Source organism: Microcebus murinus, chromosome 18, assembly GCF_040939455.1.
Source record: "Microcebus murinus isolate Inina chromosome 18, M.murinus_Inina_mat1.0, whole genome shotgun sequence".
In the NCBI taxonomy this organism is placed as follows: domain Eukaryota; kingdom Metazoa; phylum Chordata; class Mammalia; order Primates; family Cheirogaleidae; genus Microcebus; species Microcebus murinus.
In genome coordinates this window covers 2,613,256-2,641,137 of record NC_134121.1, presented here as the reverse complement: position 1 = coordinate 2,641,137, position 27,882 = coordinate 2,613,256, and the positions used below count along the sequence as shown (strand labels likewise).

Below are 27,882 nucleotides of genomic sequence, written 5' to 3'. Positions count from 1 at the left end.
CCTAGACTGAGTGTCATTTTGACAGCTGGGTCCAGGAATCACATTGTTCTAGGATCTGGGTTTGTATTATCATAAACCATTTAGAAAATGAACTTCTGTATATTTTACTAAACGAAAGGCTTTTACAATACTCTGTGGCTTCCTCGCCACCCCCAGTATGGAGTCGATGGCAGGGGAGAGGAGGGAACCCCCGCCTGCCAGGTGTCCCAGGCCGAGATGCTGCTCCCGTGGAGCGTGGGGGCAGGGCAGGTTCTGGCACATTCTCCACCGAATGCTGGTGCCATCCAAGGAGAGCCAACCCAAGACAGAGGACGGGGCACTGCACACCTTCGTCTTTGGACACGCTCGGAAAGGACAATTTTGCCCAGAAAGACGACAGGCTCAGGCTGGGCAGGGAGCTGCCTGTCAGCAGACGCCCTCCTGGGCTGCGCCTGACCTTGGGGCAAAGCAAAGGAAGCAGAAACCAGCCCCAGGTTGCTCCAAGGCTTCTTCTGGACCACGGCTTGGCAAGAGCCAGATGCCAGGCTGCCATGTAGAGCATGGTTTGGACACACCGGCCACCCATGCCCTTGTGGCACAGAGGCCCCCACCTCCTCACGGGGGAAGGGCTCCAAAGACTGAAGAGGGTTTCAAGTCCCTCCACCTGCAGGTCCCCAAACCAACCCAGAAAACAGACTCCCTTGTTGTGTCCCACTCTGTCCCCAGGGCCCCCCTAGAATTCCCGTGCCAGGACACAACTCAGACACAAGGACGGTGGTGTCCCCTACTATGGTGGCAGCTGTCCTGGGGGGAAGGGCTGGGGCACACGCCTGGTCCCCCTCCAGGCAGAGGCAGGAATGACACCAGCATCTCAGAAGGGCCAGCATCACCGACCCAGGGCTGGTCTCCTCCATCCCCAGCCGAGAAGGCCAGGTGGCCAGCGGCAGGAACATGTCTGAGACGGGGAGGGTAGGTGCCTCCGGGGGCTGTCACAGCTCGTTGTGGAGGGGCCGGCACTGGGGGGAGAGCTTCTCCTCCAGGACTCCATCAGGGGCGCACACCCACGGGTCCTGGGTCTCCCACTGCCACTTGGCCAGCTGCGCCTGAAGCATTTCCAGCACCTGGGCGAAGTGCGGGTGGCCAGCCAGGTTCTGGGTCTCGTGGGGGTCCCGGCTCCGATCATAGAGCTCCCAGCGCGCCCGGTAGTAGTAGTGGTGCAGGTCCTTGTACCAGCCAGTGGGCTGCCCGGCCGTGGTGCGGTTCAGGAGGTCCTGGAAGGTGGGGGAGACGTAGAAGTCCTGGTCGATGGGGAAGGGCATCCGGAAGCTGAGGTTGTGCACCAGGCGGAAGTTCCGGTGGTGCACGGAGCGCATGGGGTAGGACATGGTGACCTCGTGGTGGCTCTGGCTGCCGAAGACGGTGGTCCAAGGGGGCTCGGCCTCCAGCGCCGGCAGGAGGGACCGGCCAGTGAGCTGGACAGTCTTCGAGCCAAAGATGGCGTAGCTGGGGTAGGGGATGGAGAACCAATCCAAGACCGTGGGTGTGAGGTCTGCAGAGCAAGCAGCGGCTCAGTGCGGCGGCCCCAGGGCCCAGGAGCCTGAGCCACTCTGGGAAGCTGGTGGCCACTAGATCAAACCCCCAACAGGGAGGTGTGGCTCTGGCACCTCCCACGGTTACACTGTCTCTCTGGGCCACGATGCCTTTAAACGTATAGCAAGAGGCCCCGACTTGGTGACATTGGGGACCCTTCTACAACCCTGTGGACCAGAAAGGAAGCACCCTATGTAGGAAGCCTTGTCTATGCCTGCTGTGCGGTGTGGCCACAGCACTCTGGGCTCATGGTTTGGGGCCGAAGAGAGAAATGTGGGCCCTGAGTGCACTGCTGCCCTGAGCCTGCCCTGCCTGGTGGCCCTGCCTGGTGGCCTCGCCTGGTGGCCCTGCTGGGCAGTGGGCAGGGGTGGCAGCTTCCACCCTGGGCCAAGGGGCTCACCCCAGGCCCCTCACAGTCTTCCCACACCTGCAGGTTTGTCTATGATGGGGGACTGGGCATCCCCAGGTCTCTGTGGACATGGGCAGGGTCTCGAGGTGCCCAGGTCCCCGGGCAGGTGCCACAGGGAGCAGCGATTCTCAGAGAGGGTCCCTGGGGCCACAGTATCCTGTCACCCGGGAACGAGTCAGACACGCAAATTCTCAAGCCCCAGCCCAGGCCCACGGACTCAGTCTGGGGGTGCCACGAGGGCACTGACAAGCATCGCAGGGGGCACTGGTGCTCACGTGTGGCCCACTGGAAAAGGCCACGGCGTGGACAGCAGCGAGACTGCGAGACCTGGGCTAGAATCCTAGCAGGTGCTGCTGACACCTGTGTGACCCCGGGCAGCTTACTGCGCCTCTGAACCTCATCCTTTCCACCTGTAGGACGGGCGCGTCTGTCCCGCCCTCACCCAGGTGGGTGTGAGAACCACACGCGGCAACGGGTGCAGGGCAACGCCTGCTGCGAGGCGGCCCCGCCGAAGGTTCACCTCCGCCCGGTCCCCCGCCTGAGAAGACAGAGCCGTACCTAGCAGGCTCACGTAGGCCTCGCTGACCTGGCCCCAGCGTCCTGGGTGCTCCGGGGAGGACACCAGCAGAGGCTCGGCGGTGCCCGGCCAGTACAGGTTGGTCCTGCCGCTGGGGAAGGGGATTCCGTTGTCAGACGTGAAGATCACCAGGGTGTCGTTCAGGGCACCCGCTCCACGCAGCTCCTGGAGCACGAGTCCGACCCCTGCAGGGGCGGGGGTGGGCAGCAGGGCTCAGCCACAGGCACGACGGGGGGCACGGGAACGCGCGCAGACTCACCACCTCCGCACGCGGCCGCTGGACCCTGCAACACCCTGCAGGTGCTCCCACCAGCCGGGCCCCTCGCCCAGCACCCACCCAGAGCGGCCCCGTGTGGACCGCCACGGCCTCTGGTCGCCCCTTGGCACTGCTGTGCCACCTCCACGCGGCTGCTTCCTGCCCTACGCCGGTTTCTGTGTTTTCTGGAATCTCATGTCTGTCCCAAGGAGCAAAGAGAAACAGACGTGGGCCAGAAGACAGGCTTTCCTCTGCAACTCACCCCCTTCCCAGGTCGTGGCACCAAGAAGGACACAGCAAAGGCACCGACCTCCTATAGCGGGGAGAAATGAGACTCCCCCAAAAGATGTGTTGCATAAAAGAGTTGTTGCATAAAGGGATTTTGCGGCCAGGCGCGGTGGCTCACGCCTGTCATCCTAGCACTCTGGGAAGCCGAGGCGGGGGGATCGCTCAAGGTCAGGAGTGTGAAACCAGCCTGAGCAAGAGCGAGACCCTGTCTCTACTAAAAATAGAAAGAAATTAATTGGCCGACTAAAAATATATGGAAAAAATTAGCCGGGCATGGTGGCGCATGCCTGTAGTCCCAGCTACTCGGGAGGCTGAGGCAGGAGGATCGCTTGAGGCCAGGAGTTTGAGGCTGCTGTGAGCTAGGCTGACGCCACGGCACTCACTCTAGCCCAGGCAACAGAGTGAGACTCTGTTTCAAAAATAAAATAAAATAAAATAAAAAATAAAGAGATTTTGCAGATATAATTAAGGCTCTTGGGCCGAGATCATCCTCAAGTACCCGGGGGACCCTAATCCAACGACAGGGGCCCTGCTAAGAGGAGACAGAGATGGAAGGGGACGCATGGGAAGGCTCCTGCACATTCAGGCAGAGACAGGAGCCATGTGGCCGCAAGCCAGGGGAGGAAAGCATCGCCACTGCCCAGAAGCTAGAAGAGGGAAGGTGGGAGCCTCCCTAGGCCTTTGGGGGGGCGGCCCTGCTGACACCTTGATTTCACAGCTCACTGCAACCTCCAACTCCTGGGCTCAAGTGATCCTCCTGCCTCAGCCTCCTGAGTAGCTGGGACTACAGGCACCACCCACCATGTCGGCTAATTTTTGTTTTTAGTAGAGATGGGTTCTCCCTCTTACTCAGGATGGTCTTGAATTCCTGGCCTCAAGTGATCCTCCTGACTCAGCCTCCCAGAGAGCTAGGAATGCAGGCGTGAGCTACCGCACCTGGCCCAAATTTCTGTAGTTCTAAACTACCCAGTTTATGGTTCTTTGTCACAGCAGCCACATAACACTAACAACCCCCTCCAAGTTCTACACTGCATAACCTAGGGAACTCCAAAACCCCAAATCTGATCAAATCCCATTGCTGGAAAAGTATGTGGAGTGTTTGCCAAACCTCTGGGCACCCAAAGGATGGGCCCAGGAGCAGTTCCGCATCAGGGCAGCCCGGGAGTGAGTCCCGACACCACCCCCAGGACGGGGCTGCCGAGTCCAGCCCTCGCCCAGCCCCTTCTCTGAATGTGATCTCTGCCCAGCCCAGCCCCGGGCCTTCCACAGGGAGACCTGGTCACACTGTGCTGCCAGTGGGAACCCCCCCGGGGCAAGCCTGACCGGCTGAGAGGCGCCGGGCCCAGGAGGGGGGACGGAAGCCTTGGCACGCCCCACCGCCCAGCCCGTGAGCCCACCTTGGTCCATCCGGCCGATGGTGGTGTACTGAGCCGCCAGGTCGGCTCGGGCCGCTGGGGTGTCAGGGACGAAGTAAGGCACCTGGGAGGCAGAGGCGAGCTTGGAACAGGGAGATGGGGGAGGGGTGGAGATGCTAGCCTTCCCCCCCCAGGGCCCGGAACCTTCTTCCTGCAAATGGTGAGCCCAGAACGACTCCCGCTGGCCGCATCACCCCACACCTCTGGGGTTGTCTGCGGCCCCGAGGATGGGGACCTGGGCCCAATGCAGCCGGAGGGGCTCTCCTTGCAGGCTAACCTCCCACCCCCTGGGCGACGGCTGGTGGGCGCCTGGGAAACACGGCGAGGGCCCTCCTACCAGCACGTCCTGGGGGCTGTAGGTCTGGGGGGTCCAGTCTGGGATGCGCCCCATGCCGCTCTCCCCATTGCCAAACTTCTCACAGAAGGCCCCGTACTGGGGCTGGGAGTGCCCGCAGCGGTGGGGGTCGTGGAAGGCGACGTAGAGGAAGAAGGGCCTGCACGTGGGGGGAGGGGCTTCATGTCCCGTCAGGGGGCCGACACACACCTGGGCAGCACCTTGACTCTCCACCCGGCTTTAGGCAGAGACACCCCTCCCGGCTTTGCCCACTCCCCTGTATCTGAAAGTCCCCCTGCGACCCTCACTGCCGGATTCCCCATATCCCTTCTTCCTTGGGATTCTGGAACCTTCTCCCCCAGCCCGTCTGTCTCCCCCACCGCGAATCCCAACTGAAGACTCTGGGACACGCACCTCGGGCTAATGGCCGGGAGGTCTGGCCGTGAGTGAGGGGCAGCGCGTACCTGTCGTCCTGGGTCTGCAGGAACTTCCGGACTAGCAGCTTAATGCGAGTGATGTTCCGCCCCACCTGGAGGACGGAGCCGTTCTCCTCCGTGTAGGCGAAGTCGAAAGGGTACACCGCCTCGGGCCCCACGTGCTTCTTCCCGATGATGCCTGCGCGAGGTACACGCCTGTCCAGAGCCCCTGGGCCCCCTACTCTCTCTGTGCCCTTCTCCGCCCCCCCAGGCGCCCAGGCCCTGGGCTCTACCTGGTCCCACAGCCCGGCCAGGAATCCCAGGCCCAGTCCTTAGGACAAGGCACCCGGCCTCCCAGACCGCGGCCTCAACCCCTCGTCTCACCCTGCACCCTGCCAAGGGCTCCAAGCGCCTCACCTGTGCGCACGCCGGCTTGGCTGAGCAGCTGCGGCAGGCTCCGCACCTTGTCGAAGGAGCTGAAGTGGTGCACGTCCTGGTGCAGCCCGTACATCCCATTCTGGTGCTGCGGCAAAGGCAAGTGAGGCCCGGCCCCAGCCCTCCCGGGTTCCCCATTTCCCCCTCCTTACGGCCGCACCATGGAGACCTTCTCCACCGCCACTCCTAGCCCGAAGGCCCACAGGACCCTCCCGAGAAAGGAGGACGTGGGCAGAAAAGAAAAGGATGCGGAGGATCGCAAGCCAGCCGCACGGTGGCCCTGGCGTTCATCTTGTGCATCTGTGCTTCCCAACTTTTCTAACTATGATCACACGTTGTGGAGAGAAATGGACACAGCCAGGCGTCTTTTTGTTACCTAGCTACTTGACATCGTAAAAGAAATCATCGTGTGTGTTAAAAAGTCATCGGCTGCTGTATGTGAGAAGGAAGGGCCTCCTGGGCCGCTGCAGCCCATGCACAGACGCCGGTGGCTTACAGTCCCTGGGAGAACCTTCCGGGAGGCGTCTGCATGTCTGCACACCATCTCCCCCTGAGCTTTCGCACTTGCTCACAGTGGGGTAATATCATCGGCTCACACATCAAGGGGAAGCGCCCTCACACACCCACGTTCACAACAGCCAGGGGTGGAAGCAACCCACGCCCCCCTCCATCCCCTCCTCCCGCCCCCCTGCCAACCCACCTGGGGCAGGCCGGTGAGCAGGCTGGCGCGGCTGGGAGAGCAGCTGCTGACGGAGGTGAAGGCGTTTCGGAAGATGAGGCTGCGGCGGGCCAAGGCATCCAGGTGAGGGGTGGAGATGGCGCTGTTGTTGTAGGCGCCACTCTCAAAGCCTCCGTCATCGGCTGGGGAAGGCGGGAGACAGGGAGGACATGGTGGGCCGGCGTCAGGAGGCACAGCACGAGCGAGTGAGGGGGCCTGTCGTTGCGCGGCACAGGCTCGGGCTGGGGACGCCAGGAGGGCAAGATGCCCAGATGGGCATGGTGCCCAGGAAGCACGGTTCTGGCCCCCAGCAGGCTTGACACCTGAGTGGGTATGTCAGACAGGTATGACACCCAGAGGGCATGTGAGCAGGTGGGCATGATAATCAGGTGGGTGTGATACCTGGGCAGGCATGGCACCCAGCAGGCATGATACCCCAAATAACCTTGACATTCAGCAGGCATGCTACCCACACGGGCATGTTACCAGGTGGGCATGTTACCGGGTGGGCATGTTACCAGGTGGGCATGCTACCCGTGTGGGCATGCGACCCGCGTGGCCACGTTGGCAGGCAGTGGCTAAGTGCACAGACACAGCGCACTGGGCAATCCTGGGCTCTGTGGAAGCAGCAGGGGCCAGGAGCGCCATGCCCAGTGCACGTCTGAGGACCTGTGCCCGCACATCCCACCACCACCTCTCACTGGTGCTCAGCACCCAGCCCCAACCGCCCAGTGACCCTGCCGATTGTCAACCCCTTCACCAAAGGGGTGAAGCAACCAGAGAAGTGCAGTGCAGCACCCGGGGCCACACGGCGGGGCAGCAGACAGGCCTTGAGCTCCTACAGCCACAGCAAGCTCCTCCTTCCAACATGGAGCAGAGCACGCCAGGGGCACCCTGGAAGAAGCTGGTGGGAACCCCCAGGGCAGCACCTCCCCAGCTCCCTCAGAGGCACTGCGGTCCTTGCACAGAGGGGTAGCTGTGGCTGTCCTCCAGCTGGGCTACTGTCTTGCACCCTGTGGGACCCACTGGGTGTGAGCCACTGGCCAGACGGAGGGACGTGGGGTGCTGGGGTGTGACGTTGGGAGTGCATCCTGCCTGCAGGCCAGGCGCAGAAGCTGCCCTTCTCCAAACCCACTTAGATGGTCTCTGAACTTGGCTATGGACTGAATTGTGTCTTCCCAAAACTCCTGCGTTGAAGCCCTAACCCCAATGTGACTGTATCTGTTGATAGAGTCTTTAAGGTTAAGTGAGATTATAAGGGGGCCCTAAGCTAATAGGGCTGTGGTCTTAAAAAGAGGAAGAGAGACCCCCAACCCACATGAGGAACAGTGAGAAGGCGGCCACCTGTGAGCCAGGTAGAGAGCCTTCCTCACAACCCCACCCTGCTGGCACTCTGATCTCTCACCTCCAGCCTCCAGAGCCGTGAGAAATCAATGTCTGCTCTTTGGTACTTTTTTTTTTTTTGAGACAGTCTCACTCTGTTGCCCAGGCTAGAATGAGTGCCGTGGCATCAGCCTAGCTCACAGCAACCTCAAACTCCTGGGCTCAAGCGATCCTCCTGCCTCAGCCTCTCAAGTAGCTGGGACTACAGGCATGCGCCACCATGCCCGGCTAATTTTTTCTATATTATTAGTTGGCCAATTAATTTCTTTCTATTTTTAGTAGAGACGGGGTCTCGCTCTTGCTCAGGTTGGTTTTGAACTCCTGACCTTGAGTGATCTGCCCAGCACGGCCTCCCAGAGTGCTAGGATTACAGGCCTGAGCCACTGAGCCCAGCCCCTCTGTGTAGTACTTTGCTATGGCAACCTGAGCTAAGACAGGACCTAAGGGGGGGGGGGCTGGATCGCCTGGGATCCCAAAGGACCCAGCGCTGACCCCGGTCCTCGCAGGACCTGGATCGACAGAGCCCATCCTGCACCAGTGGCCCTGGGAGGTGGATTGGCAGGAGGGCTGTTTATGCTGCAACGAGCAGATCTGCAGCCCAGAGACCACAGAGTGAATCAGAGACGGCGGGGCTGGCAGGGAGCCAGACCTCAGAAGGGGAAAGAATCTGAGGCCTTATGGCTTGTCAGGGGCCCTGGCACCCAAACAGGAAGTCTTGTGAACAGCACGTGCTGGAGGGACCTGGGCTCGGGAGAGGGGGTGGGGTTGGGGGAGAGGATGGGTGGGCAGGGGGCCTGCGCCCTTCAGACAGGAGAAGGGAGCTGAGCCCCCGGCTCTGAGGTCTGAGAAGGCTGGGGCAAACTTTTGGGGCACAGGGGGTGCGCGGGGAGAGCCAGAGGGTCCCTGCCCGCGTCTCTGGGGCCCTGGGCAGCAGCCCCTCGCCTGGCGTCCCCTCTGGGACCTGCGCCCCGGGCTCCGCGAAGCCGCCCCTAGGCTCGGGACACGGCGGGCAGGGGTGCGGCGCTGAATGCGGACGACCGCTCGGACCGGCCGCTCGGAGGGATACACGGACGTGCGGGGCAGCAGGGGGAGACGCGAGGGACGGCCGCGGGGCCGCCCGGGCCGCCGGGGCAGGACACCCGGTCCGCACTGCCGCTGGGGGAGGGGCGAGCGGCCGCCCCCGGGGACAGCAGCAGGTGGCCGCGGGACGGCGCGCCCGGGAGGCTGCACTCACCGAGGATCAGCAGCACGTTCCGGGGCCGCGCCCGGCAGAGCCCCAGGACGAGCAGCAGCGCGCAGCAGGCGGGCCCGGGGCGGCGCATGGCGGCTCCCGCTCCGGCTCCGGCTCGGCCCGGCCCACCCGAGCTTGGTCCCGCCCCGCCAGACCGGGCGGCCCGCCCCTCGGTCACGTGCTCCCCAGGCACCGCTCCCGCTCCGGCCCGTGCGATTTCTGCCGACCCCGCCGCGGGGAAGCCCGGAGACCCCGACTGCGGCGCGCTGCGGGTGAGTCCGCGGACCGCGGCGGCCGGCGAGCAGGGCCCGGGACCGCGGCGGCCGGCACACGCCCGGGTCGCCGGGGCCAGCGCAGGGTCCGAGAGGGCGGGCGCCTGCTGCGGGGATCCCCACCGCGTCCCGCTGGGGTCCCCCCAACTCGGCGGTGCTCAGAGCCCGCGGGCCGTGGACCGTCAGCCGGCGGGGTGTCTGGACCACAGGATGGGGCAGGCGGAGTGGGGGGGGAGATGGATTTTGTCCAGAGCAGCGCAGCCGGTCCGGGACAGGGACCAGGACAGGGGGAGGGGCAGAGGCGGGGGGGAGGGGGAGAGGGAGGGACAAGAATAGGGGCCGGGACAGGGGCGGGGACCGGGACAGGGGCGGGGACCGGGACAGGGGCAGGGACAGGGGAGGGGACGGGACAGGGGACTGGAACTGGGGCAGGGGCAGGGGCAGGGGCGCCAGACCCCAGAGGATGCTGCTGCGCACCTTGAATTCTCGCAGGCACCTCTGACGTTTTCTCAGAACCGACTGGAACCCCTGATCTGTGAATGCCACAGGTGGGGGCTGAGTTAGGCGTGGCCTCGGTGGGGGACCTCCCCCCAGCACTGCAGTCCGCCGGTGGTGGGTGGCGCGGGCATTGCTGCGCACTTGGAAATCCTCGGAGCCCCCAAGGGCCTCTGGGCCCCGCCCCCACCAGCACCCTCCCGCCGGGCGCTGAGTGCGTGGGGACCCTGCTTCTCTCTGCCCTGCACCCCACATTCCCTGGGGAGGGGAGAGAAAAGGAAACATTCTTTAGGGAAGAGAGTCTAATTAGTCTTTAGGCTTCTCATTAAGAAATAGTTTAGATTCTCATCTGCCAGAGTTGTTGGAGGGAGAGAATGCGCCCGGAGTTGGGCAGGAGGGTGCAGGGAGAGGGCATGGTGGGTGGCGGGGTGGCCCAGTCCCCCTCTGCACGGATGTTGCCTTCGTCTCTCAGACCAGCATGGCTCCGGGGATCTAATCCCTCTGGCTCAGACCCCTTGAGAAGGAGAAGATAGTGTCCCTGTCCTGATGCCCTGGGCCTGGCCAGTATCACTGGGTCCTCAAAGCCCAGGCCCTGACTGCTGGTCTGTTGCTCGCACCCCCAGCCCCACCTCCGTAGGATGCCCACCTCCGAGAAGGCTCTGGGTCAGGCCAGGTCCTCCAGCCCGGGCATGACCCCGAACACCTGCTGCTGCTCCCGGGGGGCTGTGCAGAGGCGGCTGCCCATCCTGGCGTGGCTGCCCAGCTACTCTGTGCAGTGGCTGAAGATGGACGTCATCGCTGGACTCTCGGTCGGGCTCACGGTCATCCCCCAGGCTCTGGCCTATGCTGAAGTGGCTGGACTCCCGCCCCAGGTGAGGTGTCTGTCCCTGCTGCTAGCCACATCTTCTCCCCACGGCCTGACCCCACTCGGGCCTTAGCACCTGTCCAGAAGCAGGGTGGAAATAGGTGGTATCGATTCCAGACTGCAGCCTTCCCGGGTTTCCAACCCCAGGAGGCCTAAGAAACCTTTGGTTTACAGTCTGTAGCCTGCGACGCACTCCTCTGCCCGCATGTCACAGACAGGCACCCAGCTGGTCCAGAGCGATGACTCACGGCAGCACGCACAGACCCAGACGGCACACAGGCCTCTGTGCTCCCCGCAGGCAGCACCAGCCCCCCACTCTGTCTGCCCATCAGCACCCCGAGGCCACAGCTGGTTGCCGCTAAACCCTAATCACCGCAGGTCCTCAGGGGCTAACGGAGGGCGGTGGCACTCCCTGCCTGCGTGTGCAGGTGTGCCCAGCGCAGAGTCGACACCCACAGATCTCCGGTGCCCGGACATGCACTCCAGGGACACGCGTGGACCGGCCTCAGGCCTCCTGGGTGCTCACGGCCACCTCTTCCCGACAGTATGGCCTGTACTCTGCCTTCATGGGATGCTTCGTGTATTTCTTCCTGGGCACCTCCCGGGATGTGACTCTGGGCCCCACGGCCATCATGTCCCTCCTGGTCTCCTTCTACACCTTCCACGAGCCCGCCTATGCTGTCCTGCTGGCCTTCCTGTCCGGCTGTATCCAGTTGGTCATGGGGTTCCTGCGTTTGGGTAAGACTCTGCCTTCCTGCCGCGGGCAGGACGGGCTCCGGTTCTGCTTTTCCTGGGGTACTGAGGGAGCTACCTCTTGGGGTACCCTTGACATCAGCATTTCCTTGCTTGAGTTCCAAGGGCAATGTGTGTGTTGAGGGGGGTGAGGCCCCCGGTCCTACTCTATTCTGCTCGGAGGGCAGGACACTAGAGAAGTACCCAGGGCCTCAGACCCTAGACCTACTCTCCAAAAATAGCCCAGAGAGGGCGTGTCACTCGTTAGTCCTTAGCTCCCTGGTCCCTCCCATGCCATCTCTCCCAGCCCACATGTCCACCCTCGTCCTCTGGGGCCAGACGGATCTGGAACCAGCTCAGCATTCTCTCCCGGTCGGCCAGGGTTCCTGCTGGACTTCATTTCCTGCCCTGTCATTAAAGGCTTCACTTCTGCTGCTACTGTCACTATTGGCTTCGGACAGATCAAGGTAGGCACAGTGTCCACCCAGAGCTCTGCCCTCTGGCCGCTGCTAGTTGGCACAGGGGCACCTGGGAGCAGGACCAAGGCCAGTCCTGGTATCTGTGGCAAGCAGATGTCTTGCTGTTTGAGATTGTGTATTCTTAGTGGGTCAAGAAGCACACAGTTCTCTCATGGGTCCCTTATTAATAAAATGACACTCCCAGGGGAGGTGTTGAGTGATGGTCAGTTTTTACAGCGAGTGACTGGAGGAACTGGTAGCCTCGCCCACCGGCCGGCCCGTGCAGTGTTGGTGCCCGTGGGCCTGGCTGGCTTCCGTGCAGCTGCCTGTCTGCGCACCCCCCCCAGGCCTCACCGGCCACGGGCACACTGCTGGGATTTCAACAGGCAATTATTTCCCCATAGTAGTTTAGCTAGATGATTTTGGTTTTATGCTTTTTTTCAACATCTGTTTAATATTTTTCAAATGCCATGTTTTTTTTATGTTTCTATTTACAACATCTATAAGATGTACTAAAGTCAGTGATCCTGAGTTAATGATGTAATTTATTGTCTGTTTTCTGGGCCCTGAGTTCCTCCAGGGCAGGGACCGTGTGCTTCCGCCCATGGCTGCCCAGTGCCATGCCCGGTGCCGTGCCCGGTGGGGAGTAGGGAGTGCTCGCTGGGTGTGTGTGGAATGGGATAGGGCTAAGTTCCATGCATGTCCATGCATGGGGCTGGGGCCCCAGATGGCAGACTCGGGGCCACCCCCCTGCTGGTGACAGCGTCCCAGAGAGGCCCGGTGGAAAACCCAGCACGGGAGACTGTGGAAACAAAGCAGCGGAGGTACTTAGCACTCTGTGCACCAGGCACTGGGTGACACAGTCCATGTGCTTTGTTGTCACCGCACCCCCGGGAGGCAGGTCTGTCGTCATTGTCATTTTAGAGAGGAAATAGCTTAGGTGAGGGTGAATGTGACTTGGGTACTAAGTGCACACACGCCTGGGTAAGCTTGGAAGATGCTGTCTCGGGGTGGTTCGTCCTTTATTCTGGAAACAGCTTTCGTTTTCAGTGCCAAGGATGTTTTTCTGTAGGGCCCTAGTGAGAGTAGAGCGCGCCTGTACGCATTCGCGCTTGGCAGCCCAATGTGTCACCCTGGGAGTCCGGCCTCGACTTCCCTGCCTACACCTGATACTCCCTACCAGCTCCGGAGAGACAGAAAGAGCTTAAAGCTCCAGGAGGAGCCCCCCACCCCCTTGGCCAGGCATCCCCAGCCCCTGCGCTTGGGGAAAGAGTGTTTCTTTCCAGCAGGGGGTGGAGCCGTGTGGGCGTCCCGGGACAGACGCGGTCTTGAGCCAATGGCAGCAAGGGTCCACGTGATGGGGGCGGGCTGATGGGTGATGGACATGGCCACGAGCCAATGGAGGCAAGGCGGGGAGTGGTCGGTCCAGGTGCCTGGTCCCAGGACCCGGGCCTGGGAGTTGTAGAACCGGTCTCCCAGCTTTGGGATCACACGGGGTGTTTTTTTCTTAGCCTGGGAAGTAACTTAGAGAAGCATGTCATTGACCCAAAGGTTGTGAAGTGCCATCTCTTTGATCTCCTTCCATGGGGGGCTTGAGAGAGGCCAGGTGGTCCCCTGAGAGCCCTGAGCTGTGCCCCAGGAAGGGCCCTGGGGGTCGGGGGTCCTGCCCCAGCCCAGGCCCAGGTGGTGGGAGGGAGCGAGGGGAGGTGCGGGCAAATTGCCTTAGGTCAGGGGCCAGTGATCTGATCAGCTCTCTGTTTGCACAGAACCTCCTGGGACTGCAGAACATCCCCAGGCAGTTTTTCCTGCAAGTGTATCACACCTTCCTCAGCCTGGGAGAGACCAGGTACTGGGCAAGCTCTTCCTCCCACATCCCTGGCCCACTTCCCCCTGCTCGTCCACCCTGGGTGTCATTTATTTCTCTGGGGGAGGGGGCCTTACTGCTGACAGGGGTCCCCAGGGCAGCAGCAGCAGCACCTGGGAGCTGGTTAGAAATGCAGACTCTCAGGCCAGGCCCCAGACCTGTTGCATCGGTCAGCGTTTTAACGAGAAGCCCATGGTTTGAGCCTGAGAGCCCGGCAGCGTGGCATGCTCCACAGAGCTTTGTTGGGCGGCAGGAAGGAGGAGAGACCCTGCAAAGAAATGCAGGCATTCTCTCTTCCTCTCCCCCTCACGGGGTTGTAATTTATCCACGAAGAGAACACAGGGCGTGGGGAAGGTGACACCAACAGAACGCAGCTGCCGAAGGGAAGGGATGAGGGAAGGCAGCTGGAGTACTGATGGAGACAAAGAGATCCAGGCAGCGCTGGGGAGAGGGTCCCAAGCCAGCGCTTCTCTTGGGTGGTTTCAATAAAGAGACAAACCCAGAGGCAGCCAGGATAGCTCTCCCGGTCCTGGAAGGGACCCTGGAAGGGACAGGAGAAGAGATGGTTTGCGGGGAGCTGTAGAGATGTCTGCCTGGTGCCAGGGGCTGGGGTGGAGGGTCCTGGACCCTTGTCTTCTATTCTCTGACCAGCCGCTGAGGTTCTCCAGCAGCTGAACCCAGCTGGAAGCCAGGGGCTTCCAGCCTCCAGGGGGCCAGTGGGAGTGGAGCCTGACCAGTCAGACAGCGGCACTGGGGACAGAAGTGAGAGGGGTCTTACCGAGTGCATAGGCCAGAGCCTTCTAGAACAGACCCTCGTCTGCAGTACGTCGGCTGTAGTCCCCGTTCCCTGTGGTCACTCATCCTGTTCTGCACACCTGAGTCCCAGAGAGCTGTAGGACTGAAATAGGAAGGGGTGGTCCTGCCACCAGCATGACCGGCCTCTTACTCCCAGTCTTGCACGGGTCTGTGTACTTGCTGACTGTGGGGCTCAGTTTTGAAGTGGGATAGTAGATTGCTTAGGAGAAAACACAGAGACAGTTGAGGGAGAAAGGCTTCCAGCAGAAGCAGCAGCCGGAGGCCGGGAGGCTTGAGTCAGTGTGAGTCCTGGGCAGAGGTGGGTGGTGACGGTCCTCTGTCTCTCCGCAGGGTGGGTGACGCCGTGCTGGGGCTGGTGTGCATGGTGCTGCTGCTGGTGCTGAAGCTCATGCGGGACCACGTGCCTCCCTTGCACCCCGAGACGCCCCCCGGCGTGCGGCTCAGCCACGGGCTGGTTTGGGTTGCCACGACAGGTGAGGGGCCCCACTTGGACCCGTGCGGGCATGACTTGGACACTGGCGTATTTAGGACTCAGTAGGCGGCCCTGATCGCATCCAGAGCTCAGACTGCTGTCTGCAGCAGCAGCAGCTCTCAGCCGGAGGTTATTCTGTCCCCCCCGGCAACGCTTGGCGATTCTGGGAGACACTGGTCGGTGCTCCTGGGAGAGGCTTTCCTGGCCGAGAGTGGGCAGAGGCCAGGGGTGCTGGGGACACCCTGGGGTGCCCGGCTTCTCGCAGCGTCTGGCCAGTGTCTGCAGTGCCTTCCTCTTCTGGTGTCACGGATCGCTGCTCTGCTACGGGGACCCGGGCCTGTCCTGGGTGCACTGAGGACAGACTGCTGCCTCCCCGGGGATGGCCTCTTGATACACCGATGGCCACGTTGCCCCTGTCACCTTGTAGTCTGCACCATGGCCTTTCTCAGGGACCCTGTGGTTACCTGCGGCCCAGCCTGCAGCCGCCACGCCTGAAGCCGCAGCTCGGCTACTGCTGGCGAGTGTGCGGTTAAACAGACCCGGCTGGTCTTGCTGGAATGTGTTTTCTCTCCGGACCTGGCTCAGCGCTGCTGACGTTCTGGGCTGGACGCTTCGGACCAGGCCGCTCTTTGCTGCGAGAGGCCACCATGCCCCGCAGGGTGTTTTTACCTCTAGAAGTTGAGTTTGGCTCTCTTTAAACGTACCTCCCACATCTCTGCTTACCAGGCTTATTCTTTCCTCTAGCTTTTCAAATATGTGGCCTTTCGTGACAATTACTGTTTTAATTCTGTCATCTTTAACTGTGTCACTTTAGGGTCGGTCTTTCCTGATTGATTTTTCTCCGTGTTACCGGTGGTATTTTCCTGTGTCTCTGCCCGCCTCGCAGTTTCTGCTTGAGTGGGTGCCAGACTTTGTGAGTTTGACGTTGGCTTGCGGGGTATCTCTGCATTCCGAGAGTCTTCTGGAGCCTTGTTCGGGTCAGGGTTAAGTTACTTAAGGCAGTTTGTTCCGTTCAGGTCTTGCGTTAAGCTTCACGGGCTGGACCAGACCTGTGATTCCAGGACAGGCCCACTCAGGCCCACCACTGGATTTTGCAAATACAGTTCCACTGAGCTCCGGTTTATTCACGGCGTCTGTGCTGCTTTTGTGCAGAAACAGCAGAGTCAATGAGTTGCAACACAGATTATGGCCTGCAAAGCGAAAAGCGTTTACTATCAAGCCCTTTATGGAAAGAAATTACCGGCCCCAGGTCTAGGGCTAATCCTTACCCACTGCAAAACTCCACTGAATCCCGCTGCCCCGTGAATTCTGCGGTTTTCTCGCTCTGGCTGGTGTGAGTCCCTGGGGTCGTCCCCTCCCGGGTGGATTGGGAGGTGTCCGCACAGCTTCGCCCTGGTCTGCGCACCTGGGCACCCTTTGCAGGGCTCCGGAGCTCTCCCGTGAACCTCCTGTCAGCCCAGGCCCTGGCCTCCTCGGACCCCCGGCGTTCACCCCTGAGCCCGGGGAGAGCCCCGGGCACTGCCAGGGGTCCCCCCGCCACACACGGGGCCCTGGGGACTCTGCCGAGGCCATTACAGACTCACCTTGATGGTTTCCCGTGTCCGTCACGCCTGATGGCCAGCACCTTGCAAACCGTTGTTTCCTGTTTTGTCCAGTTTTTGGTAGCTTTAGGCAGGCGGGTAGCTCTGGGCTCTTCCTCCGGCTTGCTTCAAAGTGGAAGCGCCCGGCATCCGATTTCAGAGTGTCTTTGCCGCCCTGCATGTGGTCTGTGCGTTGCCCTGGGGACATGCAGGAGGAGGCGTGTGCACCGGTCCCCACGTCATGCGTGCTCCACAGAGCCACCTGCTCACGCCTGCCACACGGACCCTTGGGTCTGTGCTGTGTTTCCAGGGTGCAGAGTTTGGGGTTGCGGCCGGGGCAGGCGTCTTCTGCCCCAGCTACCCGGGCGCAGAGGTGCGTCCGTGCGCTGGCCGGGAGCGTGTTCCGCCACAGCGTCTCTGTCTCTCCTAGCCCGCAACGCCCTGGTGGTGTCCTTCTCGGCCCTGATGGCCTACTCCTTCGAGGTGACCGGATGCCAGCCTTTCGTCCTCACCGGGGAGACGGCCGAGGGGCTCCCTCCCGTCCGGACCCCTCCCTTCTCGGTGACCACTGCCAACGGGACGATCTCCTTCACCCGGATGGTGCAGGTGGGCAGAGACAGGCGCCAGGACACCACCCCCCCGCCTGGTGGCACGTCCACGACGTGTCTGCGTAGGGACGGGGGGGGGGGGTCTGAGCTCAGTGAGGACTGCCGAGCGCTCAGTTTCGAGAGGATCCCAGACTGGACGTGGCCTCAAGGGACAGCCCGTTTGTGTTTCTGCCTCGAGCCCGGGGCTGTTTCTCCCACTTCGGACACCGGGCAAGGATGAGCTTGCCGTGTTCCTCTGGGCATCTTGGTCCTTCTGCGACGAGGAGGTGGTCCCTGCCCGTGTAAGCTCACGGCCCTGCAGGCGCACTGGCTCCTGGCAGACGTAGAGAAGGGCGGGTCACTGCCGGTCAGCCCCGTCCCCTCCTGTCCGGTTGGGCAGGCCGCTCACCGTCCCTCTCTCCTCTCAGGACATGGGGGCGGGGCTGGCCGTGGTGCCCCTGATGGGCCTCCTGGAGAGCATCGCGGTGGCCAAGGCCTTCGGTAAGACGCCCGGCAGCCCCACTCCAGGCTCACCTGCCCGTCTTGGCTTTCCTGCTCGCTTCTATCACTCTGATTTTAGAAAGGCGAATTTTTATCCAGGTCGCACACGCTCATACGTGTGTAACACACATACACACACACGAACACGTATACACAGGCAAAGAGGGATTTACGATGAAAACCCGTGTGCTTGTCTTTGACTTCTAGTCATCTCAGCTTGTATTCAGAGAGGGTTGTAGTTGAAAACATTTAAAGATTTGCACAGCCTGTGTTTCTGTGGAACAAAAGCTGCTTCCACCGTGGCCCACGGAAGCTGAACGTGGCCCACGCTGGGGTGGGGTGCGCGTGCCCGCCGTGCGGCACCTTGCCCTGTGGGTGCGCTGGGTGCAGATAACCTCACCAGCTACAGCGAGGCGTCAGGTAAGTTAGGAAGTGACGAGATTCAAGTACTGTCTTCTTTTCTGACGTCATTGTTTAATTAAAAGTTTTAATCTAATTGGTAATAATGGCTGGGTTTAATAACAGGCCCACAAAATTCCTACACGTGTAACAGTAACAACGTGCTTTCTCCCTCTGGCTCAGCCCCCGGGAGGCCGGGGGGCACCGACCCACTTAAATATCTGCATCTCCTTTAGCAAGTCTCCATGCCTCCGTCCTAAGTCGAGGCTGTTAAACCCTCCTGCCCTGCTCCTTCCCACTGGGGACCAGGTGCTCCCGGCTTGGGGTCATCAGTGTGGACACCACTGTTATTCTAACCTGTAACTGTAATGCAGTCCTCCTTGCCTTTAGCGAGATGTAGATTCTAAAGGTTAAAACCCAGTGAATATTCTCGTGACTCCATAAGGGTGTTTACTGCCCAGCCCAGGTTGTACCAGGATAAGTTCCTTCTCCAGAATTCCAGGGCTCTAACCTTCACCCCATTCAAAGGAGACTCTTTTTTCCTTTTTTGAGACAGAGTCTCACTCTGTTCCCCGGGCTAGAGTGAGTGCCGTGGCGTCAGCCTAGCTCACGGCAACCTCAAACTCCTGGGCTCAAGCGATCCTCCTGCCTCAGCCTTCCGAATAGGGACTACAGGCATTTGCCACCATGCCCAGCTAATTTTTTCCATATATTTTTAGTTGTCCAGCTAATTTCTTTCTATTTTTTTTAGTAGAGACAGGGGTCTCACTCTCGCTCAGGCTGGTTTCGAACTCCTGACCTTGAGCGATTCTCCCGCCTCGGCCTCCCAGAGTGCTAGGATTACAGGCGAGAGCCGCTGCGCCCGGCCAGAGACTCCTAACTAATATCAATTCAAGAAGGTTTTCCAGATTCCACCAGTTGCTCAAAATCACACCACAGTTCAGTTCATTCCATACTTGGCTTGTGTCTTGCTCAGTCATTGTTTTCCTGAGTATATATCTTTCTGTTGCAAGAAGAAATATAGGTGTTTCCTCCAATTGTACATCTTACGGCTTTTACTCTTCTTGTCTGCTACTTAGAAAACTTTATTTTTGTCCTTTTTGTGAGACAAAGTCTTGATGTGTTGCCCAGGCTGGACTTGAACTCCTGCCTCGGCCTCCTGAGTAGCTGAGACAGACACATTCCCTTTTTTTCTGAAGTCACCCGACCTCCTGGCCGTATCTATAGAGCTGGTCACTCTTGTCGGAGGTTGACAGACTTTGTCTGCTGCTTGCTTTGTGTGGCCAGTGGCCTAAGAACGACTTCCACATCTTTTTTTTTTTGAGACAGAGCCTCGCTTTGTTGCCCAGGCTAGAGTGAGTGCCGTGGCGCCAGCCTAGCTCACAGCAACCTCAGACTCCTGGGCTCAAGGGATCCTCCTGCCTCAGCCTCCCGAGTAACTGGGACTACAGGCATGCGCCACCATGCCCGGCTGGTTTTTTCTGTATTATTAGTTTGCCAATTAATTTCTTTCTATTTATAGTAGAGACGGGGCCTCGCTCTTGCTCAGGCTGGTTTTGAACTCCTGACCTCGAGCAATCTGCCCGCCTCGGCCTCCCAGAGTGCTAGTGTTACAGGCGTGAGCCACCGTGCCTGGCCCACATTTTTAAATGGTTGGAAAAAGTCAAAAGAAGAAGAATAATTTGTGATGCATGAATTGTATATGAAGTTCGAATCTCAGTGTTCACAAATAAGATGTGTTGGAACACGTCATTCTCATTGGGGAGTGTGTCATCTGTGGCTGCTTTTGTGGTACAACAGCCAGAGCTTTGTGGCCACGACGGAGCCCTGGGGCCCACGGGGCCTAAAATACTCACGGTCTGGTCCTTGGTGGGAAAAGTCCGCTGGCGTCTGTCTCAGATGCCTGCTGCTGGGCCTCCCCTGACGTCCTTGCTCCTCGCTGAGACGGCCTCGTCTTCGACTTCTAGTCATCTCAGCTTGTAATCAGAAAGGTTTTTAGTTTAAAACGTTTTTCTTGGCCGGGCGCGGTGGCTCACACCTGTAATCCTAGCACTCTGGGAGGCCGAGATGAGCGGATTGTTTGAGTTCAGGAGTTCAGAGACCAGGCTGAGCAAGAGCGAGACCCCCGTCTCTACTAAAAATAGAAAGAAATTAGCTGGACAACTAAAAATATATAGAAAAAATCAGCCGGGCGTGGTGGCGCATGCCTGTAGTCCCAGCTACTCGGGAGGCTGAGGCAGGAGGATCGCTTGAGCCCAAGAGATTGAGGTTGCTGTGAGCTAGGCTGACGCCATGGCACTCTAGCCCGGGCGACAGAGCGAGGCTCTGTCTCAAAAAAAAAACAAAAACGTTTTTCTCATCAGAAAAGCAGTAACTGCGTATATTTGTTGTAGACAGTGTGGAAAGTGCGGCGGTGAGTGAAGGAGGGACAGGTCACCCCTGAGCCCTTCGCTCCCCCGGTTAACTGCGGCAAACACCTCGCTCCGCCTCTTTCCGCCCTCCGAGGTGCCCATGGACCCGCTTCTGTGCACGTGCACATGCGTGTTTGTGAAACTCAGCGCTGTGTAGAAACCCATAACCTGTTCTCACTTCACGAGCGAGGGCTAGCAGATGCCATTCAACCTGTCTTTTCCATCCGTTCTCTCCAGCGTCTCAGAATAACTACCGCGTGGACGCCAACCAGGAGCTGCTGGCCATCGGTAAGACTCCAGGGGCCCGGGCGTGCCCCCTGCGTCCCTCTGAGCTGTGCGGAGTGTCGCGATGGTCGGATTTTCAGGACAAAGCGCCAGGGGCATGGTGGTCCTTCCCTAAAAGAACGAGCCCCAGGTTCGGGCCCCTCGTGGGGGTCCCTCCACCTCTGCCCTCCTGTTCCTTCCTGGTTCCGTCTCCCCGCCACCGTCTCTTTTCCCTCCTCACTAACCCCCGCTTCCCCCCCAGGCCTCACCAACGTGCTGGGCTCCTTCGTCTCGTCCTACCCGGTCACGGGCAGCTTTGGACGGTGAGTGACCCGTCCCTCCTCTGCGCCTGGGGGAGGGCCCTTTGCCCACCTGCGACGGCGTATTGCTCCTGTCCTGGTTGGGGGTGTCCGTCATCCCTGTGTCCGCTGTTGACTGGCTGGGACGGGGCTGGGGGCCACTGTCCTCCAGGGTCCCCCGGCTCCTGCACGCCAACAGACGGCACCTCAGGTCAGCCCTGGAGAGTTCCCCACTCGTTCTCGGTGCCAGGCTCATTCCTGACGGGACCTGGGACAGGAAGGACGGTGGCTCTGCCCTGAAGAGATCCAGACCCTCTTCAGTGGCCGCTGTCCCTCGCCATGGGGACCCTCTGGGTCAGGACTGCAGGGTGGGGATGACCCTCGGCTTAAAGCAGAAGAGCAGGCGTCATCCAGCAGGGCCTGGTCCCCAGAGCCAAGGACCCCGGCCCTGCTGGGTTGGCCCCACCCGGATGGGGAGGAAGACAGAGTGGGTGGGAATCTCAACGGCCTGGCTCTCTCTGGTTTGTGTTCTTATGGTCAGTGAGAGATGATGTGTGTCGCCTAAAAACAGCAGGACGGATTGAGCACAGCTGCCTGTGGCTGTGCCCTAAGTCTCCTGGCCTCGGCGCCCCCACCCCCACCCCTGCTTCCCACCGGCCCCTCGGAGCCACCGGCCCTGGGAGACCAGCCGTGGCCGCGTGGCCAGAGGCTGCCCCTTCCCTCCCGGCCCCCGGTGGTTCAGTCTCTCGTTTCTTCCAGGACGGCTGTGAACGCCCAGTCGGGGGTGTGCACCCCAGCGGGGGGGCTGGTGACAGGTGAGCCCCCCACTTCTCCCGTGGTGCCCGTGGCGGTGAAAGTGGGGGGGGCCAACAGCCAGAGACGGCCCTGCCTGGTGGGCCACGTCCCCTGGAGCCACGCCGGGGGCTGGGGGCCGTGTTGCTCATGCCCCCACCCCCTCGTCCCAGGCGAGGCTCCTCCCCACAGGGGGCTGCTTGCTGGGCGGGCCCCTGACCCCCAGGTGACCGGCGCCCCGTGCCCTACAGGAGCGCTAGTGTTGCTGTCCCTCAACTACCTGACCTCCCAGTTCTACTACATCCCCAAGGCCGCGCTGGCCGCCGTCATCATCATGGCTGTGGCCCCGCTGTTCGACGCCAAGATCTTCCGGACGCTCTGGCGCGTTAAGAGTATGTGTGTCCCGCCCCAGGCGTGGGGAGGCTGTGGTGCGGCGCCTGCGAACGCAGGGTTGTCCTCGGTGCTCCGCAGCTGGGGGCTGGAGCTGGGAAGCTGGGCGGTCCCAGGACAGAGGGGTGAAAGGCCAGGAGGTGGCCGCAGAGGTGGCCCGTGGCTGGCAGGCCGTGCCAGCTGCAGCTCCTCCTTCCCGAAAGGCTGCTGCACCGCTCCGCGGGGTCCTGGCGCAGCTCCGGCGTGGAGCGGCCCTGCCCGTCGTCCCCACGGGTGGCCCAGCTGAGGGGGACTTCCTGGGGGACCGGCAGGGTCCAGCGTATCCGCTGACCTTGCTCCACTGGCCACAGCGCCTCGGGGCTTCCTGAGCCGACTGTGCCTTTCGTGTAACAAATTTCATTTTCTTTTGCGTGTCAAAGCAGCGCTGGAAGGATTTATGTAGCTCGTTTGGCATTTTTGGGGGCAGCCCCGGCAAGTTGCCGCGTGGAGGGTCCTTTGTATAGTATTGCATCTGATCCTTAGATCAGCCCCAAGCATCAACGCGCCCTCGTGCAATATAGCAGATGCCACCGAGGGAAACCGAGGTCCAGGGAGGGTGGGGATGTCCGAGTCACGTGTGTCTGGTGGACTCCACCGGGGCTGACCCCCAAGCCCAGCACTTTGCCCCAGGACACCTCCTCCTTGGCCAGGGGTCCCCAGGGCTCACGTGACCCTCAGCCCCACCTCTCAGGCCGGCTCTGTGCCCGGCCCCTCCTCCTTTGGCACCGACGAGCCCCTGCCGTCCTCCTCCTCCTCCTGTCCCGGCAGGTCTTGACCCTGGCTCAGCAAAGACGGGGAGGGGATTTGACCTTGGGCCGCAGCCCCCATCCCCACGGCGTGGCCTCTTTGGCAGCTGCCGTCCTCAAATCCCGAGAGCGAGTCCCTGTGGGGGCCACTCCGGGTCCATGAGTGTCCCTACTCAGTGCGGGAGAGGCCAGGAAGCATCCTCCCGGGTGTCGGGGCCGAGTCGGAGCCTCAGGGAGGAGGGCGTGCCCCTCAGCCAGCCGCACCCCTCCCCTAGGGCTGGACCTGCTGCCCCTGTGCGTGACGTTCCTGCTGTGCTTCTGGGAGGTGCAGTACGGCATCCTGGCTGGGGCGCTGTTGTCCGTGCTCATGCTCCTGCACGCCGTGGCCAGGCCCCACACCCAGGTACCGCCCGCCCCCGGGGGAGGGGGAGCACCCCGTGGCAGGAGGCCTCGCTCCTCAGCACGACTCTCTCTCGGGTTGTGAGCTCACCGAGTGACCGTGGCTGCTGCTGACGCCGCTGCTCGCTGGCGCGCAGGCTCACCCTCTGGTTACAAACCGCAGTGCTCACCGCACTGCCCGTGGGCTGGCCTTGGGGGGCCCCCGCCAGCCCCCACTCCCCGTCCCCTCCAGTGCGCTGGGCCTGCCTGGGTCGGGGCTTCCTGCCCGGGACGGGCCACACCTGGCGGAGGCCGCCCTGTTGGGCCTGCGTCCGGCAGCCACTCGCTTCCCTCAGGTGTCCGAGGGGCCGGTCATCGTCCTGCAGCCGGCCAGCGGCCTGCACTTCCCTGCGGTGGAGGCCCTGCGGGAGGCCATCCTGAGCCGGGCCCTGGAAGGTACGTGGGCCGGGCCCAGACGGAGCTGAGGTCGCCCCAGCTCCCCACCCCGCCCTCTGCACCCCAGCCGGGAGGATCCGGGGTGTCCCAGCGCACAGGACGTCCCCTGCGGACGCCTGGCCTGACACCTGCTCTGCTCGGTGCTGCAGCCGGGGTGGCGGTTCCCCGCACGTTGCTCCCCCGTTGCCCCGTTGGCCCCTTCCTGGGGAGCCCAGGCACCTCTGGTCCTGGGAAGGCAGCGGGGGCTGCTGTCCCCGAACAGCCATGGTCCAGGGAGCCCTTGCCGGCCTCACTCTGCCCCTGGCCAGCGCACGGGCTGCTTTGCCCGGCGTGACCGGCTGGCCTGTCTCCCAGCGTCGCCCCCGCGCTGTGTGGTCCTGGAGTGCACCCACGTCTGCAGCGTCGACTACACCGTGGTGCTGGGGCTCGGCGAGCTGCTGCGGGACTTCCACCGGCGGGGCGTCCGCATGGTCTTCGCCGGCCTGCAGGTGGGTGAGCCGGGGGTCAGCAGCCGCCGTGTGGCCTTCCCGCCAGCCCCGCCTGCCTGGGCCGTGGCGCTGCCCGAGGGTGGACGGCCCAGGGTGGACCTGCCTGGCTCCCACACCCACCCGGCCTTCCACCCCCCGACCCTGTCAACCGGGGAGCGGCAGCCCCCTGCCCTCCAAGGGGTCACGTGTGTGGCCTCATCTCCCCGGCAGTCAATGCCAATCTACGTCCTCAACCATGCCGTCCTCGGGGCTGGGGACACAGGGTGAGTGACAGCTGGTCCCTGCTCTCGGGAGCTGTGGTTTGGGAAGCGGGACACACGTCGGTGTAGAACTGTGTGCAGAGAGCTGTTGTTGCGGCTTCAGAAGGCTGCAGGGGACAGGTTCCCGCGGCGACTGTCCTGGCAGGGCACAGGTGAAGGTCCCGGGCGGGGCTCGTCGGGGTCGGTTCCTCGGCTCTCGGAAGCCCGGGCCGTGCCGTTCCACCGCGGTGCTTTTCTTCCCGCCGGAGTGAGACCAGGACGGGCACAGCCTCGCCCGGGAGCGTTCCGGGCGGTGCGGGGCCGACGTCCCGGGGAAGTGGCCGGGGTCAGCAGCAGGAGGGGTCGCTGTCACTGCAGTTAGGTGTCCTCCCTGCCGCGTCCTACGTGGTGGCATGTGGGGGACGTCGGCGTGTCCCCCAGGTTTGCAGAGATGTTTGTGAAGTAGCCGTGAGACCGGGCGCCACTTGAGCCCAGCACTCGGGGTTTCGTTCACTCTCAAACCAGCCTGCGAGGCCCACACCCGCCTCATCCCCCTGTCCAGCCGCAGCCACCGAGGCCCAGAGAGGCTGAGTGACCTGCCCGGGGTCACACAGCGGGGGTGGCAGGCTCTGCTCCTCACCTTTCGTCCCGTGGCATGTCCACGGTGCACGTCTTGTGTCCTCCTGGTCTCTGGAGACGATTCCTTTGCAAATGTGCCCGTCTGGCAGCCTCCCCGGGAGCAGGGGTTCTCTCCACCTCCCCGTGTGGACGTGAAGCCGCCCCTTTCCGGGGGTGCTAAGACGGGGTGCCCACGCAGGCCGCCTGCCCCGTGTGTCACAGGGGAGCGTCCCTGCCCTGGGCTAAAGTCTGTCTGTCCCCCAGGTCCCCGTTCTCCGTGCCCTGCTGTCCGCCGACCTGAAGGGGTTCCAGTACTTCTCCACCGTGGAGGAAGCAGGTGGGTGAGGTCGGACACCCCACGGGGAGCTGGGACAGGCGGCCGCGCCCCCACCCCGGGGGGTCAGGCCGGAGCATGGCGGTGACTCCAGAACCAGTGGCTCTGGGACAGGGAGAGGACGTGACCGCAGGCGGCCAGAGGTGCCCTAGGCTTGCAGAGCAGGTGCTGCCGGGCCTCTGTCTTCCGCGAACGTCTCAACTGCAGCGAGAGCCACGGCCGGCGGAGGGGGCGGGGCGGGGGGGCTCGAGGTCGGGGAGGCCCCTTCCTTCTCTAGGACGTGTTTTTTAGCACGGGGCGGAGGGTTCAAGGTAAAGTTTAAATACATTAAGCAGAGAGGAGCTTAAGTTTGCAGCTTGAGTTCTGACGGATGGATCCATATGGGTAGAATCTGAGATCATTCTAGAAAGTTCCCTCATGCCGCCCCGCCCCCCATCCCCCCCACTCCCGGCCAGGAGGAACCACCATGCTGATTTCTGCCACCGTAGGTTAGTTTTGCCTGTTCTAAAACTTCATAAAGATTGCTCTTGCGGGCCGGGCGCAGTGGCTCACGCCTGTAATCCTAGCACTCTGGGAGGCCGAGGCGGGCGGATTGCTCGAGGTCAGGAGTTCGAAACCAGCCTGAGCAAGAGCGAGACCCCGTCTCTACTATAAATAGAAAGAAATTAATTGGCCAACTGATATATAGAGAAAAAATTAGCCGGGCGTGGTGGCGCATGTCTGTAGTCCCAGCTACTCGGGAGGCTGAGGCAGGAGGATTGCTTGAGCCCAGGAGTTTGAGGTTGCTGTGAGCTAGGCTGACGCCACGGCACTCTAGCCCAGGCAACAGAGCAAGACTTCTCAGAAAAAAAAAAAAAAGAGCGGGGCTCCCTGTCGCTGTTGCCGGGCGCAGCTCAGTGGGGCAGAGGGGCTGGCCTGGCCGCCAGGTGCCTGGAGCAGCGAGGGGGTTAGCGGTCACCTAGACGGCAGCAACTGCTGGGAGAGACGTTTCGCGGTTGGGGATGCCAGCCTGCGTGAGCCCCGCCACCCTCCAGCGCTGGCGCCAGGGCCCTGAGACTCGGGCCTCCCACCCCTCTCCGTGGGCGGGCCCGTCCTCACCCCACCATCCTAGCGCTGCGACAACTCAACTCGTGTTTCCTGCAGAGAAGTACCTGAGGCAGGAGCCAGGGACACAGCCCTACAACGTCAGCAAGGACTCCGTGCTGGAGCACAAGGTCGCCCTGTTGGAGGACTAACGGAGCCGCCGGGGGCGTGCAGAGCGCAGAGGAAGGTGTCCCGGAAGGTTCCCCTCACTGTGATCTGAGGCCGCACACAGACACGCCGGCCTGGTAGGCTGAGAACAACCTGAGCAGGTGACCCTGGGGGAGGAGAAGGAAGCCCCGTGTGGACCCACAGGGGGGACCCGCTGGCTCCCTGCGGGGCAGTTGGAAAAGTGCCTCCCTGCTGTTCCCCGGCATGGACGATTTTGGAAGAGCGGTGTGGAGAGAGCCTTCTGGGGCGACAGGCACGTGAGAAAGGAAGGAGCAGGGTTCCAGCCCGGGCCGGGGTGGCGTCCTCGGCCCCCAGCACCTGCCAGGTTCTGGGTGGGTTCCACCTTTGCACCGGGCAGCGGCCGGGGCGGGGCGGGGCGCAAGGGCATCTGGGAGACCGGTCTGCTCCTGGTGGCAGCATTTGGAGAGAAAACCAAGGTGTGCCAAGTGACTTAAAGTCTCTATTTTTTTTTTTTTTTTTTTTGAGACAGAGTCTTGCTTTGTCACCCAGGCTAGAGTGAGTGCCGTGGCGTCAGCCTAGCTCACAGCAACCTCAATCTCCTGGGCTCAAGCAATCCTCCTGCCTCAGCCTCCTGAGTAGCTGGGACTACAGGCATGCGCCACCATGCCCGGCTAATTTTTTCTATATGTATTAGTTGGCCAATTAATTTCTTTCTATTTATAGTAGAGACGGGTTCTCGCTCTTGCTCAGGCTGGTTTCGAACTCCTGACCTCGAGCAATCCGCCCGCCTCGGCCTCCCAGAGTGCTAGGATTACAGGCGTGAGCCACTGCGCCCGGCCTCTATTTTAAAATGATTTTGTGATTTTTTTTAAATGAAAAAGTTAATAGCTTTGGTGGTTTTTGTAAGAATCATAAATGCTTATTGTAAATAATACAGGAAAGCATTCCTCCTTCTCCCCCCCCCCCACCAGCCCTCTTGGGTGATCACTCCAGACGCCTCCAATATGCATATCCGTCTGTCACCATGTGGACATAACGTTTACAGTTTTACATACATGGGATCATTTCATACGTGGTGCTCTGCTCATGCAGTCGTTTGATGTGAAGTATTTATTGTGATAATAAATAGTGTTAGAATGCGTGA

General features: G+C 61.5%; 2 protein-coding genes across 6 annotated transcripts; one reads left to right on the top strand and one right to left on the bottom strand.

Moving 5' to 3' along the window:
- Positions 1-79: 79 nt before the first annotated feature.
- SGSH (N-sulfoglucosamine sulfohydrolase) lies at positions 80-9,167 on the bottom strand. 3 transcript variants are annotated; one of them, XM_020280979.2, is made up of 8 exons: positions 9,035-9,167; positions 6,400-6,560; positions 5,682-5,787; positions 5,313-5,463; positions 4,852-5,008; positions 4,497-4,578; positions 2,537-2,740; positions 80-1,528 (listed from the first exon to the last, which is right to left on the bottom strand). In XM_020280979.2, exons 1-8 carry the CDS (start codon positions 9,120-9,122, stop codon positions 969-971), a joined length of 1,509 nt encoding a protein of 502 aa, XP_020136568.1. In that variant the 5' UTR covers positions 9,123-9,167; the 3' UTR covers positions 80-968. The 3 variants fall into 3 exon arrangements, with proteins under 3 accessions (XP_020136568.1, XP_075850125.1, XP_075850124.1); XM_075994010.1 differs by having other exon boundaries at positions 1,026-1,250; XM_075994009.1 differs by having other exon boundaries at positions 1,108-1,482.
- Positions 9,121-27,882, top strand: SLC26A11 (solute carrier family 26 member 11). 3 transcript variants are annotated; one of them, XM_075994007.1, is made up of 17 exons: positions 9,121-9,303; positions 10,422-10,670; positions 11,209-11,401; positions 11,777-11,862; positions 13,620-13,699; positions 14,864-15,006; positions 17,016-17,191; positions 17,601-17,673; positions 20,721-20,771; positions 21,010-21,070; positions 21,806-21,861; positions 22,090-22,230; positions 23,289-23,416; positions 23,748-23,847; positions 24,202-24,335; positions 25,457-25,529; positions 26,670-27,882. In XM_075994007.1, exons 1-17 carry the CDS (start codon positions 9,121-9,123, stop codon positions 26,759-26,761), a joined length of 2,019 nt encoding a protein of 672 aa, XP_075850122.1. In that variant the 3' UTR covers positions 26,762-27,882. The 3 variants fall into 3 exon arrangements, with proteins under 3 accessions (XP_075850122.1, XP_075850121.1, XP_075850123.1); XM_075994006.1 differs by lacking the exon at positions 17,601-17,673 and having other exon boundaries at positions 20,721-20,898; XM_075994008.1 differs by lacking the exons at positions 23,748-23,847; positions 24,202-24,335; positions 25,457-25,529; positions 26,670-27,882 and having other exon boundaries at positions 20,721-20,898; positions 23,289-23,418.